This window comes from Rutidosis leptorrhynchoides, chromosome 10, assembly GCF_046630445.1.
Source record: "Rutidosis leptorrhynchoides isolate AG116_Rl617_1_P2 chromosome 10, CSIRO_AGI_Rlap_v1, whole genome shotgun sequence".
In the NCBI taxonomy this organism is placed as follows: Eukaryota; Viridiplantae; Streptophyta; class Magnoliopsida; order Asterales; family Asteraceae; genus Rutidosis; species Rutidosis leptorrhynchoides.
The window spans coordinates 230,621,948-230,642,996 of record NC_092342.1 but is presented as its reverse complement, the minus strand read 5'-3'; the positions used below and the strand labels follow the sequence as shown (position 1 = coordinate 230,642,996).

Below are 21,049 nucleotides of genomic sequence, written 5' to 3'. Positions count from 1 at the left end.
TTATAAAACCTGCATGTATTCTCATCCCAAAAATATTAGATTTTAAAAGTGGGACTATAACTCACTTTCACAGATTTTTACTTCGTCGGGAAGTAAGACTTGGCCACTGGTCGATTCACGAACCTATAACAAATATGTACATATATATCAAAGTATATTCAAAATATATTTACAACACTTTTAATACATTTTGATGTTTTAAGTTTATTAAGTCAGCTGTCCTCGTTAGTAACCTACAACTAGTTGTCCAACGTTAGATGTACAGAAAAAAAATTGATATATATTATCTTGAATCAATCCACGACCCAGTGTATACACGTCTCAGGCTAGATCACAGCTCAAAGTATATATATTTTTGGAATTAACCTCAACCCTGTATAGCTAACTCTCTCATTACTCCATATAGAGTGTCTATGGTTGTTCCAAATAATATATACACATGGGTCGATATGATATGTCAAAACATTTGCATACGTGTCTATGGTATCCCAAGATTACATAATATATTAGAATACATGTATAATACAATATAAGTTAGCTAGGATATAATTAATATAGATTTGTTACCAATTTTCACGTTGCTACAACAAGAAAAATTATCCAATCTTGTTTTACCCATAACTTCTTCGTCTTAAATCCGTTTTGAGTGAATCAAATTGCTATGGTTTTATATTGAACTCTATTTTATGAATCTAAACAGAAAAAGTATAGGTTTATAGTCGGAAATATAATTTACAAGTCGTTTTTGTAAGAGGTAGTCAGTTCAGTCGAAAGAACGACGTCTTGATGACCATTTTGAAAAACATACTTCCACTTTGAGTTTAACCATGATTTTTGGATATAGTTTCATGTTCATAAGAAAAATCATTTTCCCAGAAGAACAACTTTTAAATCAAATTTTATCATAGTTTTTAATTAACTAACCCAAAACAGCCCGCGGTGTTACTACGACGGCGTAAATCCGGTTTTACGGTGTTTTTCGTGTTTCCAGGTTTTAAATCATTAAGTTAGCATATCATATAGATATAGAACATGTGTTTAGTTGATTTTAAAAGTCAAGTTAGAAGGATTAACTTTTGTTTGCGAACAAGTTTAGAATTAACTAAACTATGTTCTAGTGATTACAAGTTTAAACCTTCGAATAAGATAGCTTTATATGTATGAATCGAATGATGTTATGAACATCATTACTACCTCAAGTTTTCTGGATAAAGCTACTGGAAATGAGAAAAATGGATCTAGCTTCAAAGGATCCTTGGATGGCTTGAAAGTTCTTGAAGCAGAATCATGACACGAAAACAGTTCAAGTAAGATTTTCACTTGAAAGAAGATTGTTATAGTTATAGAAATTGAATCAAAGTTTGAATATGAGTATTACCTTGTATTAGAAATATATCTTACTGTAAATAAGAAAGATTTCTTGAGGTTGGATGATCACTCTACAAGATTGGAAGTAAGCTAGCAAACTTGGAAGTATTCTTGATTTTATGAAACTAGAACTTGTAGAATTTATGAAGAACACTTAGAACTTGAAGATAGAACTTGAGAGAGATCAATTAGATGAAGAAAATTGAAGAATGAAAGTGTTTGTAGGTGTTTTTAGTCATTGGTGTATGGATTAGATATAAAGGATATGTAATTTTGTTTTCATGTAAATAAGTCATGAATGATTACTCATATTTTTGTAATTTTATGAGATATTTTATGCTAGTTGCCAAATGATGGTTCCCACATGTGTTAGGTGACTCACATGGGCTGCTAATAGCTGATCATTGGAGTGTATATACCAATAGTACATACATCTAAAAGCTTTGTATTGTACGAGTACGAATACGGGTGCATACGAGTAGAATTGTTGATGAAACTGAACGACGATGTAATTGTAAGCATTTTTGTTAAGTAGAAGTATTTTGATAAGTGTCTTGAAGTCTTTCAAAAGTGTATGAATACATATTAAAACACTACATGTATATACATTTTAACTGAGTCGTTAAGTCATCGTTAGTCGTTACATGTAAGTGTTGTTTTGAAACCTTTAGGTTAACGATCTTGTTAAATGTTGTTAACCCAATGTTTATAATATCAAATGATATTTTAAATTTTTATATTATCATGATATTATGATGTACGAATATCTCTTAATATGATATATATACATTAAATGTCGTTACAACGATAATCGTTACATATATGTCTCGTTTCAAAATCATTAAGTTAGTAGTCTTGTTTTTACATATGTAGTTCATTATTAATATACTTAATGATATGTTTACTTATCATAATATCATGTTAACTATATATATAACCATATATATATCATCATATAGTTTTTACAAGTTTTTAACGTTCGTGAATTACCGGTCAACTTGGGTGGTCAATTGTCTATATGAAACCTATTTCAATTAATCAAGTCTTAACAAGTTTGATTGCTTAACATGTTAGAAACACTTAATCATGTAAATAACAATTTCATTTAATATATATATAAACATGGAAAAGTTCGGGTCACTACATTTGGAGCTTTCGTGCTAATTAACGTGTTATGATATTATGGTTTATGTAACAACTTTAATGGCTTAAGCTTTTAATTAGGATTTATTAGGAATACAAGAACAAAGAGATGAGATGAGTAGTAACTCTTTCAATTAGAAAAGAGTGAAATGGTACAAGTTTAAAGGCTTACATACATTGCCTATTTATAGTACGAAAATTATTATGCAAGTAATATTCATTTTGATACATAGCATAACTATAACTAGTGTTCGAGCCCTCGCTTCGTGGCGGGGGTTCGGTTTTCAATGTATTTTATTGCGTTTAGTTTGTAAAATCATTTTGTGGTTAACGATGATGTCGTTGAAGCGCAACTCGAGTCGAACTAAAAGGTATAACCCGTGAAAGATTTAAATGTTATTTTATATTAACAATATATGCGCATCTCCGCGTTTCGCTATGGAATTGTCGACTTTTAAAAATTTAACGGAGAATTAACGTGTATGAAAAGTGCCCCAAATATTTAGCGTTTTTTAAAAAGCGTCCGTTTTGCGTATAGCTAGTGACATTGTGTTCCTAAAATTATTTCGAGTTTAACGATGGTGGCGGAAAAATTTAACTCGTTGCGAGCGCGAATATATGGCCCGTTGAATATTTGGGTGGAGTTTGTTTAAAATTTTTTATGAGAATGGGTATTTGACACTTTATCCCTCTGTTTGGGGGGTGAGTTTGATTTTTTGGATAAAGTGTGGGGGTTTTTGTTGCTCAATTTGAAAAAAAAAACGAAATATTGAAAGTACTCCCGGATACTATTCATTTACCCTATGTCTCGTCTTTTAGATATAGGTATAATATAATATATAATAATATAAGTAGGCAATAGAAAATAGTAGATGAAATATAGTGTATAAAAATAAAAATTGATCAACAATGATGGTGAAACAGTTGATTTAAATAACCAGTGTGTTGAGGACGGCTCTAAAGTTGTTGGTAAGAAAGGAAGGGTATTTCATAAGTTGAATTTTGATAATAATAAAAGTCAATGGCAGTCAACAGAAGCAAAAGGTATCAAGCAAAATGCAGTTAAGAATAATTATGGTATTAAAAACAATATTGCTGTGGAGGAAACAGATTGGAATGTGGAGTACCAGAAAAATTGAAATCATAATGTTTTAAGGAAAAGAAATAAAGGGAAGGGCATTGATGGTGAAGGTAATAATAAGACATATTCTAAAGATAGAATTGAAACAAACAATCCTTTTTATGTATTAGTAGATGACGAGGGTAATAGTGATTGATGTTAAGTTTGATAATACTGCTCCGAAATCAGGGTATTCTACATCTTGTTAGTCTCTTACTTTATATCTAGTATAGGTCCTCTAGTTTTGCTCAAATTAATGTTACTCATGTTGTAATCCTCTTTGTATCATTTCCTTATCAATAAAATTATCTTGGTTTTCAAAAAAAAAAAAAAAAAAAAATTTGATCATCCACATCCTAATTTTACAGACACATGTTGAACTTGTATGGTTCTTCATATTATATTATAATACTACGTAAATATTTATGAAGTTTATGAAAAATTACGTGGATGTTGGGAAGCTACAATCTAAAATCACGTGTGAATTCACATATAAATATCCCCTTTACCAAATGTCTTCGCCTTAGTTTACGTGTACCCAAATCTCTATTTTTCATCTCTGCAACCACCCGACTTGATCTCACATCGTTGATCCGCAACATTCGTTGCTCTTTTTTTTTTTTTTTTTTGTTACCCTCTTTATTTTCTCAAATTCTCATCAGTTTCAAATCAGTTCTCATATATATTTATATATATTTTTTTGTCCGATTATAATTCCACCCACAGCCATGAATCCCGAGTAGTAAGTTCCTTGTTTTCCACCCTCTCGATTGGATCTTATTTCCAATCGTATTACTAATTCGTCAATTATGTTATTTGTATTTTTAGATCTTGATCCAATTGATCCAATTATGTTATTTGTTTATTTGTTAAATTAGGGTTTTGAATTAAGTATCATTAATAACTTTAACGTTTGATTATTGTGTATGCAATATTATATACTATACTATACTATTAGTAAAATATAAGTACATGTATACCTTTAAAATCATATATTATAAGGTTTAATGTGAAAATTGTGAAATTGAGTGGTATGAGGTCTCATTAGCTGTGCTACTGTGTAATACAGCTAAAGAATTATGTGCAACATACTTGCAGTGTTAGGTCATCAAAATTGAGGATTTATTGTACTAAATATAATATTGCATGTTTTGACATTTCGGAGTTGGTCAGCTGTATGTAACTTTGCTGCAGGCCACAGTTTAGGGCTGTTATGTGTATGTAGAAGTTAGGAACGTTTTTTTTTTTTTTAAAGTGGGGCTAGATGATTAGTTATATGTATGTAAAGGTGCAGGCATATGGTTAAACAAAAAGGTTTACATGATGCGAGTGTTTGACTAAAAAAAAATATTATGAACGTTGACCATCTTAAAGATGCAAGGAGCCTAAGACAGAACCAGTGTGACCTTTATCACAAGGATGTTTAGTAACTAATTGTTAGTGCTTTATGTTAAACGACTAAACTTAATTATCTGCAGCACATGATATACTTTTTGTTATCGCCATATTCTATTATAGTACTGTATTAGATGTTAAATATTGCTCAGGTTTAAATGTTTTGTTTTGTTTGTGAAAATTAAAATAATTTTTTATGGTGGATATGTCGTGTTTCCTATTTACGGAGTACTTTTTTTTCTATGTATCGGTATTTAATCACTTTGAGTATCATGTTATGCAGTGACTACCTATTCAAGCTTTTACTTATCGGAGATTCTGGAGTAGGAAAGTCATGCTTGCTCCTGAGGTTTGCTGTAAGTGCCTTGGATCTTACACGGAATACTCTTTGTATATTTGTTGAAATCATTTTGTTTTTTTTGTTGTATATGAAATATGTTATATATACGTTATACATTTGAGTTATAAGATAAGAGTTTCTATGGAAGTGCAGGATAATTTTGTTTTGTGTATGCTATTGATTAATTTTTTAACTTATTTCAGGATGATTCTTACTTGGACAGTTACATAAGCACCATTGGAGTCGATTTTGTAAGTAAATATATTAAGAAGTTGATTGCTAAGTTGAATACGCATCTTGAATTCTGGCGTGACGTTATTTATATCTTTTTCTTTGTAGAAAATCCGGACTGTGGAACAAGATGGCAAGACTGTTAAGTTGCAGATAGTAAGTTCATGCTATGATTCTGTCCATAAATTTCTGGCTGTTGCGTCTAGGGAACGGCATAGATAGTGTCCTTATATCATGGTTGCAAACGGCGGTTGCGGTGGCTGACGCGTCAGTTTGGTGACTAGCCCGTCCCGTTTAGCCCAGAAATGTCTAATTAGTCGGTCAACTCTAAAAAGTCACGTCAAAGTCGGTCAAAAGTTGACTTTCCGTGTGGCCTCGTTCTAGTTTAAATGAAAATACCAACACATTTAAAATTTAGCTAGGAAACACACCGACTTACATATAGTATCCATTTAAAATAAATTATTTTATACATATACATATACATTATAATTATAGAAAACATTATACAAAACCTATATATTATCTAAATCAACACCACATCATGTTACTTGTGAATCATTAATCTTTAAAATATTTATTAAAAGTCAACGTTGGTCCTGACCGACTCATCTCCGTATCGCGTCTTTTTCAACCTTGCCTTATATTTGATTATATCCAAACCTGTGCTATTCTTGATATTAACTCTGATATGTGATTCACCTTTTTTTTCTCTCTCTGCGCTACTAATGCACAGTGGGACACTGCGGGGCAAGAACGCTTTAGGACAATCACGAGCAGCTACTACCGAGGAGCACATGGCATCATAGTAAGTGTTACCTTCTTCATTCTGTTAAACTATAATACCTTTCATTGCAGTTTCCAATATGATGGAGGGAGTAACATGTTTTTTTTGTATGTACTCAGGTGGTTTATGATGTGACGGACCAAGAGAGTTTTAATAATGTTAAACAGTGGCTGAGTGAAATTGACCGTTATGCAAGTGAGAATGTTAACAAGATACTTGTTGGAAATAAATGTGATCTTGTTGCAAATAAAGTTGTCTCAACTGAAACAGCCAAGGTAAAAAACTTTATCGCGTATGGAAGTAATGTTACAGAGGTTGAAACTTCAATAATTTATAATTTATTAAAATTATATACAGGCATTTGCAGATGAGATTGGAATTCCTTTCTTGGAAACAAGTGCAAAAGATTCTACCAATGTGGAACAGGCTTTCATGGCAATGACTGCTTCCATTAAAGAAAGGTAAGTTCCTAATTTTCTTTTTTTCATCTTCTTAAATTAAATGCTAGTTTATTGATTTCTAAAAGCAAATCTTAATAAATAGCTATGAAGAAGGTTAAAATTTGTTGACGTTACCTTAATTTCTACATGAACTATCAACTGTTTTGTGATCAATTTGAGGTTATATGTGTCTTGAATCCTTTGGTCAACTTTGGGCCGTTTGCCCTCTTTCTATATTAGATATATGTTTAAATCTGTACAAATTTGACTTGTTAAAGGTGAAGTATAATCAAAGTTTCTCAATATAACGATTGAAGTCCGTGTTGTAAAACTCCCCGATTAATGCTGATTATTCCACGATTACTCCTTTTGGCCGATCTGATTTTCCAAAATCTGAGTAATTAATTGGTCAACATCGGGTCAAAATTGGATTTAGTTATATCGATCAAAGTTAATATCGGTTAACATTTCAATAGAAATTTAGATTTAAATTCGAACTTTAGAGTTCTTAAACAAATGAAGTTAATACTTATGTCTCTAGACAGTTATGTTAACGTTTATTTTTATGTTTATGGATTTCTTGTATATTTACGCATAATTTTGAAATTTATTATTTAAATGTATAAAAATTCCAATCCGTTTACTCTCCGAGTTGCCAATTACTCCTCTAAAAGTCCCGACCGAGTTCTCCCTAAGTAGCGTTTTTTGCAACCTCAATTAAAGTATATCTAAGCAATTTCATGTTTTGGTTGTATAAATTCAGGATGGCAAGTCAACCGGCATTGAATGCCTCAAAGCCTCCGACAGTCAACATTCGTGGACAACCCGTCTCCCAGAATAGTGGATGCTGCTCTTAGTAAACCAAATATTAGTTCCTTTACTTAAATTCGAATGGTTAAAAGTGGGGCAATGTACAAGTATTATTGTGTTAGATTGAATTCTTATTTATTTCCTTTGTTTTTACTGTTGGGATTGTATAAAATCAAGAATCTTTAGTTGTTAAAGGATATAGCACTTGTTTGTTATTTGTTATGTCAACAAAACTCGAATTTGTTGTCTTAGTTCAACATCCTCATGATCGGGATTTGGATCGTGCAGTCATTGATTTCTGCTTGCAATTTACTTTCACCCTTGTAAGAACGAGATGTTTGATGCAAAACTGAGTTGCTTTGCTAATGGAAATATTATTTGGAGTTGTGGACCGTTCTCAATCTAGATCAGTTCTGTTCAGGTAATGATATGTAGGTATAATTAGGATGATATCGGTCCTGATATCGTACTGAAACCTATGGTACGATACCCGACTGATATCATCCTAATTATACCTACATATCATTACCTGAACAGAACTTATCTAGATTGAGAACAGTCCACAACTCCAAATAATATTTCTATTAGCAAAGCAACTCAGTTTTGATGAAAATCAAACCTTCTTTCAGGTATCTTACCGAATTAGTGGTTTCGATAATGGTTTTTTGGTACCAATACTATATGGTACTGAATTTAACGTCTAGTTAAACTTTGGTTAGTCTCTCATTAACTTGGTTCAAAACTCTAATTGACAATTTAACTTGGTTCAAAACTCTAGCTGACAATTTATTTATTTATTTATTTATTTATATATATATATATATATATTTATTTATTATTTATTTATTTATTTATTTATATTTATATATATATATATATATTTATACATGCTAAACCCCATACGTGTTTTGGTCGTTTTACCCCCAACCCCTCCAAAAAATTGTCAAAACGACAACAATGGAAAGGGAGGAGAAAAAAACCAAACACCCCCTCAACTTTTCCTCAACTTTCAAATCCAACCCCTCTTTCAGGGGTTAAACATGAAACTTAATATTTTAATTAAAAATCTTAATTAAACTTCACCCATATTTTCAACGGGACATATCTTTCCGCTCGCCTCGCGTTAAATTTTTTCGAACACACCGTTCAACTCAAAAAAACCTTATGAACACAACGGGACTAACTATACGCGAAACGGACACTTCTAAAAAAAACGCTAAATATCTCGGATATATTTAATACATACACACACCTAGGTACTATCTATTCTGTAAATACATAAGGCTCCGTTAACTATGAATGCGCAACCCAGAAGCCCCGCAGCATCGCGCGGGCCCATTTTGCTAGTTTAATTTCAATTGTTACTTCATTAATATGCACATATTGCATTAAAACTCTTAATACAGTTCAGAACAATTAAACTATATGTTTTTACCACGGTATGAAAAGATAGTAATCTATTTTATTTTTATGTTATATGTTTTCCCCCGACATAGATCATAGTACATAATATCCAATGACTTTCTATATTCATTTGATATTTCGGTTTTCATACTAGGACGGTGGGACCAGGAATACAAATGAACCGGTACCGAACCGTATAGTACTGAAATTACTTTTTGTTTGAACTGGGAATCGATAGTGATACCAAATACGATCGATTACGGTATTTTCGGTACGTGTATCAGTAAAATTTCGGTTTTTCGGTATTTTCCTCATCACATGTATCATTGAGCAGGCTCTTGAAAAGTTGATAGTAGGTAAAAAAAAAAAATACATTCATAGGTTGATTTTTATTTGACTAGTTTTTGCATAATCAAATCTATCATTTTTCTATAATTAAACATGATTTTCAAGACGTTTGGTTCACTAACCCATCATCGTGATTAAGTGACCACCCGAAAAACCTAGATACCAACCCCACCATATTCTACAATCCGTATGTCCTTGAGGTTTATTAAAAAATGGATTTATAAACAGAATCAACCCAATTACACAAATGAGTTGATTTTGCAAGTAACACCACACCACTAAGTAATACTAGCTTAAGGTGATTTAAACAAACCAATTACATCTTCATTTTCGGTCCGGTGGTGGTCCAGGGGTGGTTCGGGAGTGGTCCAGGGGTGGTCTGGTGATTCGGAGGTGGTGGGTGGTGATGGGTGGTGGTTGAGAAGTAATTGAGTTTTTTATAAAAATGATCAATGTTTGAGATATAAATAAACAAATCAATGGTTGATACGAGGAGAGAGACAATTATGAATATCAATGGTTTAGATTTGTAGTTAAAAGTTATTTAAATGGTCAAGATTCAATTATAAAAAATGATAGACTTAATTACCAATTTTTTATTTTTTTTAATTATATATAGAGAGACGATATTTGATAGATAAGATTATATGAAATTAGACTCTTTCCAACGCAGCGTCAAAAGGCCCGTCAACTGATTTGGCGAAATTTGACGTCCCTTGACGCCATTAACGCGACGTCAGGGCTGACGAGAAGGGGACTTCATTTGGCAACGGCTTTCTAGCAGCTTAACTTTTTTTTCCCCCTTTAAATCAATAAATTAATCAATATAAACTCATATTACATAATATGATTCTAGAAGATAATTGATTTACAGTAAGTCAATGGAAAGAAGATTTTATCGAGGACATGGAGAATCGTCCCGAACGTATAAGTAATACAGGACGAGCTCAAGACACAATCACAAAAGAAATAAGAGATAGAGCGGTGAACGATCAACTTACCGATGATCAAATCAAGCACATTTGGAACCTACCATCGACATTTCACACTATACATTAGTTTATTTCATATGTATTAAAATTAGGTAATTGTAAAATTTTATGGAGTCGTTAAATTGTGTGTGGTTGTTAAATTGTAATCGTTAGATTTTGTTTTATGTTGAACTTTAATGAAAAATTAATTTACGTCTTTTTTATATATTTAATATGTATTTTATTTTATGTAATGTATTTTTTATTATATTTATTAAAAAAAAAAATCAAAAAATGGTGACCTACAAAATTTGACACAAAAATCTGACACAAGGGTTAATGAAGGTTAGATTCTGACATTGCCACGTCACAGACAGATTTCACTTTTTGGGCCAAAAAGTGCTCCATCTGCCTGTAACGTCACAGGAAGGGTTAACAAATGTCTTATGGATTGTTCCCAATCTACATCAGTTCTTTTGCTTTCAAAAAACATAACATGTATAAAAAACAGATTCTTTAATCCATAATGAAATAGAGAATGATACAAGAACCAAAAGAACAAACAAAATGAACAAACGTAAACCATCGAGGCATCGCCTAAGTGGTATACGAGGGGCAACTTGTTCGTCCTCAAAGAGTAGGCGCAAGTTCGATTCCAAAGGCCGAAATCTAATCCCTACAATTAGCTTCTAGGAGGGGGTTTTTCCAACCTTCAACTGTACTGCCAGAGTTGTTGCGATTTGGGTTTCCTTCCAACGTGTGTGTGGGTGGCATACGATTGCGAATGTAGTTAAGTTCATTCTGGGTGATGCAAATACTGTCGTTAAAAAAAAAATGAACAAACATAAAGCTCACCACCCGACCAAACTTATAACAAACGAAACAATTAATTTAAAATAAAAGCGATCGAGCAAACCAACAAACCTAACCAAGGAAACTAAAACCAACACATCTAAGCTGCAAAACTTTCAACCAAATAAAATAAAACCAAAAAAACACCAAACCAACCAAAACCGAAACGATCGATCCCAAAGTCAAAGTTACCCGAAGGACCAATCCATCATCTATGTTGTTCATAACCAAGACGAACTTTTCCAGAGTCAAGCTCACTTTCTTACTTTATGAACCCGGCTTAAAATTTTCCACCCACTTTGACAATACTTGCCTGATCTTAAAGAGAACGAAAACTCCATAGCAAACTCAGTCGTCGTTGAAGCCATCTTCTTAACCGCCTCGGTTGAGCAGAATTAAAAGTTAAAAGTAGACTAAAATACATTGATTGGTTGATTTATATTCTACAAGTAGTATTGTCTGTTTAAATCGTAATCTCCACTAGCTACCAAAAAAAAAAAAAAGTAATAGCCTTTGATTTTCAAGACGTTTGGTTCACCAACCTAAATCATAATTAAGAAAATGACCACACGAAAAACCTAGAAACCAACCATCAAATTCTACAATCATTATGGTTTATTAAGAAAAGATTTATACACATAATTAATCCAATTTACACAAATGAGTCGAGTTGCAGTTAATACCACATCACTAAGAAATACGGAGTACTAGCTTAAGGCGTTTTTAACAAACCAATCACGTCTTCATTTTTCTTTCAAACCGTAGACTATAGAACGAGGCAGAAAGATTGACCGTTGTTGTGGAAAATAATTTCACCTTATACCTAAACATTCTAAACATTCTTTCAGTAGTAAGATGACATCTATCTATGGTTTCTATTATATTGCTAAAATGATGATGCCATTATTAGGCTAATTACTTTGTTAAGAAAAAATCAAAAAGAAAAAAAAAATCTAAACATGGTGGATGATGTCATTAATCTAAATAATATTTAATTAAAATTTAATCTTATTAATTAATTATTATTATTAAATCTTATTAATAATTATTTTAATTATTAAAATTAAATTATTTTAAATTATTTTAATTAATTATTTATAAAAGTTACGCAGAAGAAAACTAATTCTACATTTATATTTTAATTTACACTCTTAAAATAAAATGACAACCAATATTATCTCTTATGATTGGATGTGGATTGTTAAATATGCATTTTAGGTGTTTGATGAAATGTTCAGCTGACGAGTTTCTTAGTCGAACTATTTGGTTCCACGTGATGATGTCATTATTATATTGCTAAAATGATGATATCATTATTAGGCTAATTACTTTGTTAAGAAAAAATCAAAAAGAAAAAGAAAAAAATCTAAACATGGTGGATGATGTCATTAATCTAAATAATTTTTAATTAAAATTTAATCTTATTAATTAATTATTATTATTAAATCTTATTAATAATTATTTTAATTATTAAAATTAAATTATTTTAAATTATTTTAATTAATTATTTATAAAAGTTACGCAGAAGAAAACCAATTCTACATTTATATTTTAATTTACACCCTTAAAATAAAATGACAACCAATATTATCTTTTATGATTGGATGTGGATTGTTAAATATGCATTTTAGGTGTTTGATGAAATTTTCAGCTGACGAGTTTCTTAGTCGAACTATTTGGTTCCACGTGATGATGTCATTATTAGGCTAATTCTTTTGTTAAGAAAAAATTAAAAAGAAAAAGAAAAAAATCTAAGCATGGTGGATGATGTCATTACTCTATTAAAATTTAATCTTATTAATTAATTATTATTATTAGATCTTATTAATAATTATTTTAATTATTAAAATTAAATTATTTTAAATTATTTTAATTAATTATTTATAAAAGTTAGGCAGAAGGAAACCAATTCTACATTTATATTTTAATTTACACTCTTAAAATGAAATGACAATCAATATTATCTCTTATGATTGGATGTGTATTGTTAAATACGCATTTTAGTTGTTTGATGAAATGTTCAGCTGACGAGTTTCTTAGTCGAACTATGTGGTTCCACGGGTCATTAAACTAAATAACTTTAGCATTTATGTTCACTTAATACCTGTCATTAAACTGCTTCGTTTAAATAAACCCGTGATTTCACGGGTCATTTCACTGGTACGTATTATAATTAAAATACATAATCTAGAATTAGTAAAAAAAATTATTAAATGAAAAGTAATACTAAAAATATAAATAAATACACTCAGATAACTTGGAATTGTCGTGGATGAATCCTTGAAGTTAATTTACTTGATAAGACACCATATGCAAAAATGATACGGTGTCGCTTGTATGCAAACAATATGCAAAACGACCTATTCTTGCACATCTCATAATATGCAAAACGACCTATTCTTGCACGCCTCATAATATACGCCTCATAATATGTAAAACAACCTATTCTTGCACACCTAGTAGTATATAGATATACTAGATTGAATACATACCACACATGATAGGGTAAATGCAACTGAAAAGAACTAAAGTGTTATCCATCTATTTTAAGAACAAAACTGAGAAACAAACGTCTTGAATAACAAATTAATTGGTTTCCATATGCCCCAAATTCTCTAAAATTTAAAAAGATTCATAAAAACCAACATAACACAGACTAATAAAAACACAAGACAAAGGGTACAGGGAGGAGCATACGAAAACACAAGAAATTTACATCGTTAATACGTGCGAAGTTTTAAAAACCTGATACATGAAAGTAAGAAAACTTTCATTATTCTTTCGCGTATACTCTTCAATTTTCATAAACGTTTCTATCCAACGACCAAAGTGGATGAAAAACGAGCTTCTCACTTAGCACCTAGAGTGGGGAAGTGACTCGGATCTTCAATTTTGGGAGCTTCGGGTGCATAGCTTGATGAACCACCTTGGTTAGACCGACCACCTCCTCTAGCACCACGGCCACGACCACGGTTACCCGGGGTGTAATGTCGTTCACCTTCAGCTGGTTTCAAAAATTCGTTGATACTCAACGACTGTAACACCAAAAACAAGACCCAGTCAACACATACAAAAGTACTAATAAGGGAAATAACAAAACGATAATGAGGACTTGGTTTACGGGTAACATGTCACACATTACAAGGATATTTCAGATTTGTACCGTCCTTGTATACACTTTGATTTGACTCTGAAAGTCAAACACTAGTATTTGATACTTCTAAAAAAAACTGAACCAGCTAATATCAACTTCTAAGGCGAAGAGGCTCTTTTGACGATAAAAGTCAAAACACAATCTACTGATGCGATTTAAGATTTGTTTTGAAGAACTGAACATACAAATGTCAATCTTAAAAGTGAAGAGGCTCGTTTGACACCAAAAAAAATCGATATAAACTTTTACTATCCACAAACCTATCACCCTCAAATGATTACATGCAAAGTAAAATAGTACAACTTACCTTCTTAGCTCGTTCTTCTTTCTCAGCAATCTCCTTACGTTTATCTTTATAGGAACCCTACAAACAACGCAAGTTGGTTACTTAATAAAAATATTTAACTTTCATAGTTTTAAGTAACACGTCAAACAATTTATAAATATAAATTCAATAAAAACTAAGATCACAAGTGGTCACCAATTTGACAAAAAATTCATCATTGGCTTTCTTGTTTGAGAGTTGTTGCATGGAAGCAAGATCTTTGTCAACTTCAACTTTCCTTTCTTCAATTTTTGGTGCCGCTAGAGCTTTCCTCTTCTCCTCCAGAACTTTTTGATATTCTTCAAGTGTCATCTCCTGTATTTCAAATGGTAAGAACAATTAATGTAAAAAAACCCCAATTACTCCTGATTAATTTCCAATTACTATTTTTAAAAACAGATCGATTATGTCAACGTTGGTTAATGGGTAAAAATCAAATTTGTTGGTCTAAGTCGGTCAAAGTCACAATTGGTCCAACAATTTAGTATGAAATTATCATAGAATTATAGAGTTTTGTACAAATGAACGGTTATGTTCATATTTTTAGATGAATATGTTAGAAGTTTATGTTTATGGTTTTCTTCTATATTTACACATAATATTGAAGTTAATTATTGAAATGTATAAAAAGTTCAATACGATATTTACCGATGTAATTTTGAAGTTTGTTATTTAAATGAATGAATAAAAAGCCTAATCCGATTAATCGCCGAGTTATCAAGTACTCTCCCTCAAAAGTCCAGATCGAGTACATCCCGAATAACGAGTTATGTACCTTATTCTCGGGCTCCTCAACACGTTCATTAGCAGCATCCTCCTTTTTCCCATTGGCTGCTTCTTCCTCAGTAGCGGGCTTATCGGAAACCAAAGTTTTCTCTCCTTCAACAACCGCTTCTTGTATTTCCCTGTGACAAAATTTTATAAAAATTACTTGCACGAAGCAAAAAATATTAAAGCACAAAAAAAGTAAGACACGTTAAAAAACATACTGATTGATTTCTTCTGACTGATTTCCCCAGTTCCCACGTCCGGCTCCCTCACGTTTGAATTCCTTCCTGAACACAAAACATAAACAATTAAAACCTTATAAATCAGCTTATCGGATAGGTTAATCTATTTTTGAAAAGATAAAACCTTTTTAACCATATTCGATAGACTTCCAAATAAAAGTAACTTAAATAACAAAGAAACGCTTTTGGGCTACGTATGTTTGAGGTCAGCAAGATCCGTACCAGAAACTACCCATTTACTACCATTTACCCAACCTAAAATGTTTTCACCTATAAATTAAACCCGTAACGAGCCAAAAGACACCTTTTGTAGGTTTACGAAAAAAAAAAAATCCAGATTTACAAAGCATCTCAAGAAGATCAACAAATTGCCAGTTTGGTATAGAAAATTTACCCACGGCCAGTCCCACTGTGACGTTCATAGGGCCGGCGTGGACGTTCTCCATCTTCACCATCTCCGTTAGCAAACGAAACATGGCGATCTCCACGAAAACCACCACGGGGTCCACCATAACCACCGCGTCTCTCAAATGATTTGCCATCCGAGTCTTCAATACCACCTTGGCCACCACGGTTGAATGAGCCATCGTTATTGGCAGAGTCTCTATTGAATCCGCCTCCACCTCGGCCACGCCCATACCCACGGCCGCCACGTCCTCCACGACTACCTTCATTCCTTGCTTCTCTCACTGCTCAAAAAAATATATAGTTTTAATATAATTAAACCAGCAGACAAAAATAGTTGATAATTCTTGTCCAATACCTACATATATAGCTTAAGGCTAATGATATTTCCACTCACTAATTTGATAAATCCACTCATATCTTGCAATTACTTGTACTATGTGCATAGATAGTTGTACATAATGAGTGGATCTATCAAAATGGTGAGTGTACAGAAAACATCATCTGATATAACTGATAACAGTATATAGGATAGTGTATAATACAATATAATAAAAAATGGACTGCTGAAACAAAATATCGAAGCAATTCAACAAGACAAAAATCTCATCAAGGTTGTGCATTTTGAAGGTGGTTATCTAAAAATTGTGACTTGAAATCACAGTTTAATGCATTACGTTAATTTGAAGCCCAAGTTTTTATTTATTTAAAAGTTACTTCTTTTTACTAATGCTTAAGGATTTTATCTTTATTCAACTTCCAATTTTGAAGTCTAGTACCAACATATTGTGTCTTTCAAATATCTTATAATAAATAAAAATCATAAATTATCCTTTTCAGTCCTCTGGCCGGGTAAAACGAACCACCAAAATCTCACATCCGGTACTACATCATTTATGCTGTTTCATGTTCAACTTACTAAAATTTGCACATAATCAAAAAGAAAAAGTAAATTTACTTGCTAAATTCCACTTGCTTCAATTACATAGTAATATTAAGAACTTACACACGCCATATAAATGACTATTCAAGCTCATTTTCTTTACTGATTCGGGATACGTAATATGAAATAATCACATACAAACACATCCAAATAAGTTCTCCAAATCAAAATATTTTGTATCAAGTAGTCAAAGTAACTAATTAAATGCTTTTAACCAAACATTCAAATACAGCTATAATACCTAAAAAATACTAAAAGCATTATCAGACATCAAATTAAGTAACCAACAAATCTGAGCACTTCAAAAAATTGATGGTTTAGATTGACTTTAGATTTTGATCATGTGTGACTGAAAATAATATGTGAATGAAGTTCATAAATTATTCACATACGAATTGAATAGACTCAACTTTTTTAGTGGTCTCAAATGTACTCATATACATATAAAAGTGTATATACACATTCAGTCAATACCATACATAAACAGATAGATATATATCTTTACAAACAAGCAAACACACACATAAACAAACAAACAAACAGGTAATTTAATTGAAGTAAAGATAACTCGGAAGCTCACCAGCTTGAGCCGGAGGAAGAGGTTTGGACGGAAGTTTAGCCGACGGCTTAGCCGGCTGTGAATTGGCTTTACCGGCGGGAGCAGCCGGTGGAGCTTTTTTCGCCGGTAAAGCAGCGATCTTTTGCACAAGTTGTGATGGGTCATCGTTATCATCATCAATAAGCAAATCAAAAGGGTTCGTAGTCGCCATTTTTGACTCTAAATATGATTTTTAAAGAACCCTTTGATGTAAAGTTTCAATCTTTATTACAACTAACAGAAACCCTAATTCCAATTCGTCATGTTTCGAATAACCCTTATTTTTTCTTGGTGAAACCCTAGCCGCAAAATACAATACAGTGTGTAGAGAGTGGGTAGAAAAAGGTGAATGCGGATAATTGAACCTAATCCTTAAAGTATGAAGTCAAATACGGAGTATTTATTTTGGGAAAGTGTGATTATATTTTGTACTTGGGTTCCCTATACTTTTAGCTATTTATAGTTTGACACTATACCATGTGGTCCCATTTCCAACCGTGACTAGGGTTGACAATGAATCGAATGTGGATCGGATGAAGTTATATCCACATTCATATCCATTTAATTTTTGCTCATCTTTATCCATATTCATATCCATTTAAGTTCAGTTCATCCGTCCATATCAATATCCATATCCGATGGATTAAGCGGGTTAATGGATATCCGTTGGATATCAAATGAGATGTTAATCAAACAACGATTTTATCAATTTAATATAGTTTATAACATATGTAAATATTTAATCTTTATGTTTTGATTTCTTACACATATTTTGATTGTAATTTGTCCCCGATTATAAATTTGACTGAGCTAAATATGTAACTTTGAATATTGTTAGTAACAATTTAATAATTGTGACTATCACAACGCTTATTTTCGTTAATAATTTAAGAATTTGTAGGTTATATGTATATGTATATCGATATGTAGATGTATATGCATATATTTTAGTACGTATATATGTATATATAGATGTGTTTCGGGTGATAATGGATATATTCGTGGATGATAAATTGTCATCCATATCCGATCCACAAAATATTTAGATTATCCATATCCATATCCATATCCATATCCATATCCATATCCATATCCGTTAATCGTCCATTTACATCATCCATATCCATTATAAATGGATCGGATCGGGTGGATGTTCATGGATGGAACATCCATTGCCATCCCTAACCGTGAATGTGACGTCACAGGCGGTTTTGACACTTTTTGGCCAAAAAGTGCAATCCGACTGTGATTTGACAATGTCAGTTTCTAACATTTTATAACCGTGTATGTCCGATTTTTTTTGTTAAATATTGGGTAAGGTAATGTGTTAAAATCTGATTGAAAGTTGGGGATAAAATATATAAATTAATGATATATAAAATAATTTAGTAAAATATGATTGGTCAAATTTTTTTAGTCACTTCCGTGACTAACGCATCTAAAATGTCAAAACTGACACCCCATTAGAAGAGTCAGTTGGTGTCAGTTGATGCCACATATACCGCCACCTCATCTGACCAAAAAAAAGTGAAGCCCAATTGAAAATGGTCTAAGAAGAAAATTATCGGGAAGTATCCTCAACGGAATCTTAACACACCATTTTTTATCCATACACATCTAACTTAGGTACTGTTTGTTTTTTAAGATGTTTTTATCTGAAGTTTGCGAACCACGCTGTAACGACCCTGGATTTTCCAACGTTTATTTATTAATAATTATTATTATTAATACGTGTGATTAAACGAATGTATGTCATTACATTTGCATGTTGCCATGATTGCCCGAACTTGACTTTAATTGCCCGAAACGTCTTTGTGACACACGGAACTTACCCGAATAATATTTTCAAGTATTATTTACATTCATGATTAATTTTATTAATCATTTTAATTAACTATGGTGATTAGTTAGTTACTTGAGCTTTAATTGGATTTATTTGTTAAATACTTGAACTTGGGCTTGACAAAGTTAATGGACTCATGATATTGGACATATAAGCCCACCCTACATCTAAATGGACTACTAGAAGCCCAACTTTAGGCTAGTAACTTGTTAATATAAACCTTGGAATAACTAGATTAAACTAAAAACAAAATACTTACAAGCATGCTAGTAACCCTTTCCCCCATGCATTTACTTTTACCATTCAATACTTACACCATGCTCAACACAAGAATTTAGGAAGTTGACCACCCCCATTGGATGGCCTAAAAACCTTCCACTTTACATGGGGAGGGGGGAGGTTCAATTTTTTTTATGTTACTTATTACTTGCATTCATCTCACTCTTACACACACTTCACTTTGTTACTTCTCTTTCTCACATTTTTCTCTCTACTTGGTAAGTATCAAGACTTATTTTCTCTTCTTTTTCTTCATCTAAAACCGCCACCATCATCATTCTTTTACTTGGTTGTGTCGTTATTTAATTACTTGTTCTTGTTGTTGATTACCTTCTTGAAGTTGTTTGTTGTTTTAAAGAATCAAACTTCCTAGTTTGTTCTTCATATTATCTTGTTATTCAAGAACAAGCAAGAACCTAAACTCTCTAGTTTATGGTTCTACAATTGATGTTTTAAAGATTTAAAGTTCATAAGTTCTAAAAATCATACATGCATTCATGTTTGTAAACTTGAGGTTTACTTTCTTAAGAATCAAAGCCTTGGCTTGAATCTTTAAAGTATGAATAACCATGAACTTATTACTTGTAAATTTATTCATACACTTTTAATTTCGTGATTCTTGTTAAAATGGTCAAAGTGTTACTAGTTAACCTTGACCTCATTTATCTTGAACTAAAGTTAAAAGTTCAAGAACATGCAAATGAAACTTTTAATTATAACTTTGTACACTTATGTTTGATCTAGACTTTTGGGTCTTGGATCTTCAAGATCAAACTAACCACTTAAGATCTTGATTAGTTAGTTTATTTTCAAGTTTGTAGTACAATATTTCTTTTCTAATTCATGCATGTGTTGAATCTATGATCTTGATGCAACTTTGGTTCATCAAACTTCATACAACTCTTAAGTGAGTTGTGCTTCATATCATAGACTTACACTAGTGTTATGATGGTCAAATCTTAGTTAAGATGATGCAAACACATCAACGAGTTATACACTTGAAGTTATATGCATCAAGGATGAGAACCGTGATAAGCATCAAGTACCAAGACCACCGGAACTCACTTTTAACTTCCTGTTTTCTGTTTACAGCCCTCTGTCCTACTGTTTCTGTAACAGACCAGTAGACCTGGGCTACTGAGACCTTTATTTTTAAATATATCTTTTTGAATAGATAACTTTTCATATAGGACTCATCTTAATCCGAGTTACGGTTTAGAATCTATGGCCATCCGAGCGTCACTATGTCCAATTACTTTCCTGTTTTCTGTTTACAGTTTCTG

At 31.9% G+C, this 21,049-nt stretch overlaps 2 protein-coding genes across 3 annotated transcripts; one reads left to right on the top strand and one right to left on the bottom strand.

Annotated features, from left to right (window-relative positions):
- The first annotated feature begins 4,142 nt into the window (after positions 1-4,142).
- Positions 4,143-7,849, top strand: LOC139872179 (ras-related protein RABD2c-like). 2 transcript variants are annotated; one of them, XM_071860014.1, is made up of 9 exons: positions 4,175-4,236; positions 4,358-4,373; positions 5,310-5,382; positions 5,570-5,617; positions 5,706-5,753; positions 6,334-6,405; positions 6,504-6,659; positions 6,742-6,845; positions 7,588-7,849. In XM_071860014.1, the coding sequence occupies exons 2-9, from the start codon at positions 4,360-4,362 to the stop codon at positions 7,679-7,681; spliced, it is 609 nt and encodes a 202-aa protein (XP_071716115.1). In that variant the 5' UTR covers positions 4,175-4,236; positions 4,358-4,359; the 3' UTR covers positions 7,682-7,849. The 2 variants fall into 2 exon arrangements, with proteins under 2 accessions (XP_071716114.1, XP_071716115.1); XM_071860013.1 differs by having other exon boundaries at positions 4,143-4,373.
- Positions 7,850-13,725: 5,876 nt separating this feature from the next.
- LOC139873603 (RGG repeats nuclear RNA binding protein A-like) lies at positions 13,726-18,057 on the bottom strand. Its single transcript, XM_071861539.1, has 7 exons — positions 17,627-18,057; positions 16,093-16,387; positions 15,678-15,743; positions 15,464-15,593; positions 14,845-15,003; positions 14,671-14,727; positions 13,726-14,244 (listed from the first exon to the last, which is right to left on the bottom strand). Exons 1-7 carry the CDS (start codon positions 17,814-17,816, stop codon positions 14,059-14,061), a joined length of 1,083 nt encoding a protein of 360 aa, XP_071717640.1. The 5' UTR covers positions 17,817-18,057; the 3' UTR covers positions 13,726-14,058.
- Positions 18,058-21,049: the final 2,992 nt, after the last annotated feature.

Coding starts and splice junctions, on each gene's coding strand:
- LOC139872179 (XM_071860013.1), top strand. Junction 6,406..6,503: donor GAGGAGCACATGGCATCATA/GTAAGTGTTACC, acceptor GTATGTACTCAG/GTGGTTTATGATGTGACGGA. Junction 6,660..6,741: donor TCTCAACTGAAACAGCCAAG/GTAAAAAACTTT, acceptor AATTATATACAG/GCATTTGCAGATGAGATTGG.
- LOC139873603 (XM_071861539.1), bottom strand. CDS start 17,816: ATGGCGACTACGAACCCTTTTGATTTGCTTATTGATGATGATAACGAT. Junction 16,388..17,626: donor TCTTCCTCCGGCTCAAGCTG/GTGAGCTTCCGA, acceptor TTTTTTGAGCAG/TGAGAGAAGCAAGGAATGAA. Junction 15,594..15,677: donor CAGTCAGAAGAAATCAATCA/GTATGTTTTTTA, acceptor ATTTTGTCACAG/GGAAATACAAGAAGCGGTTG.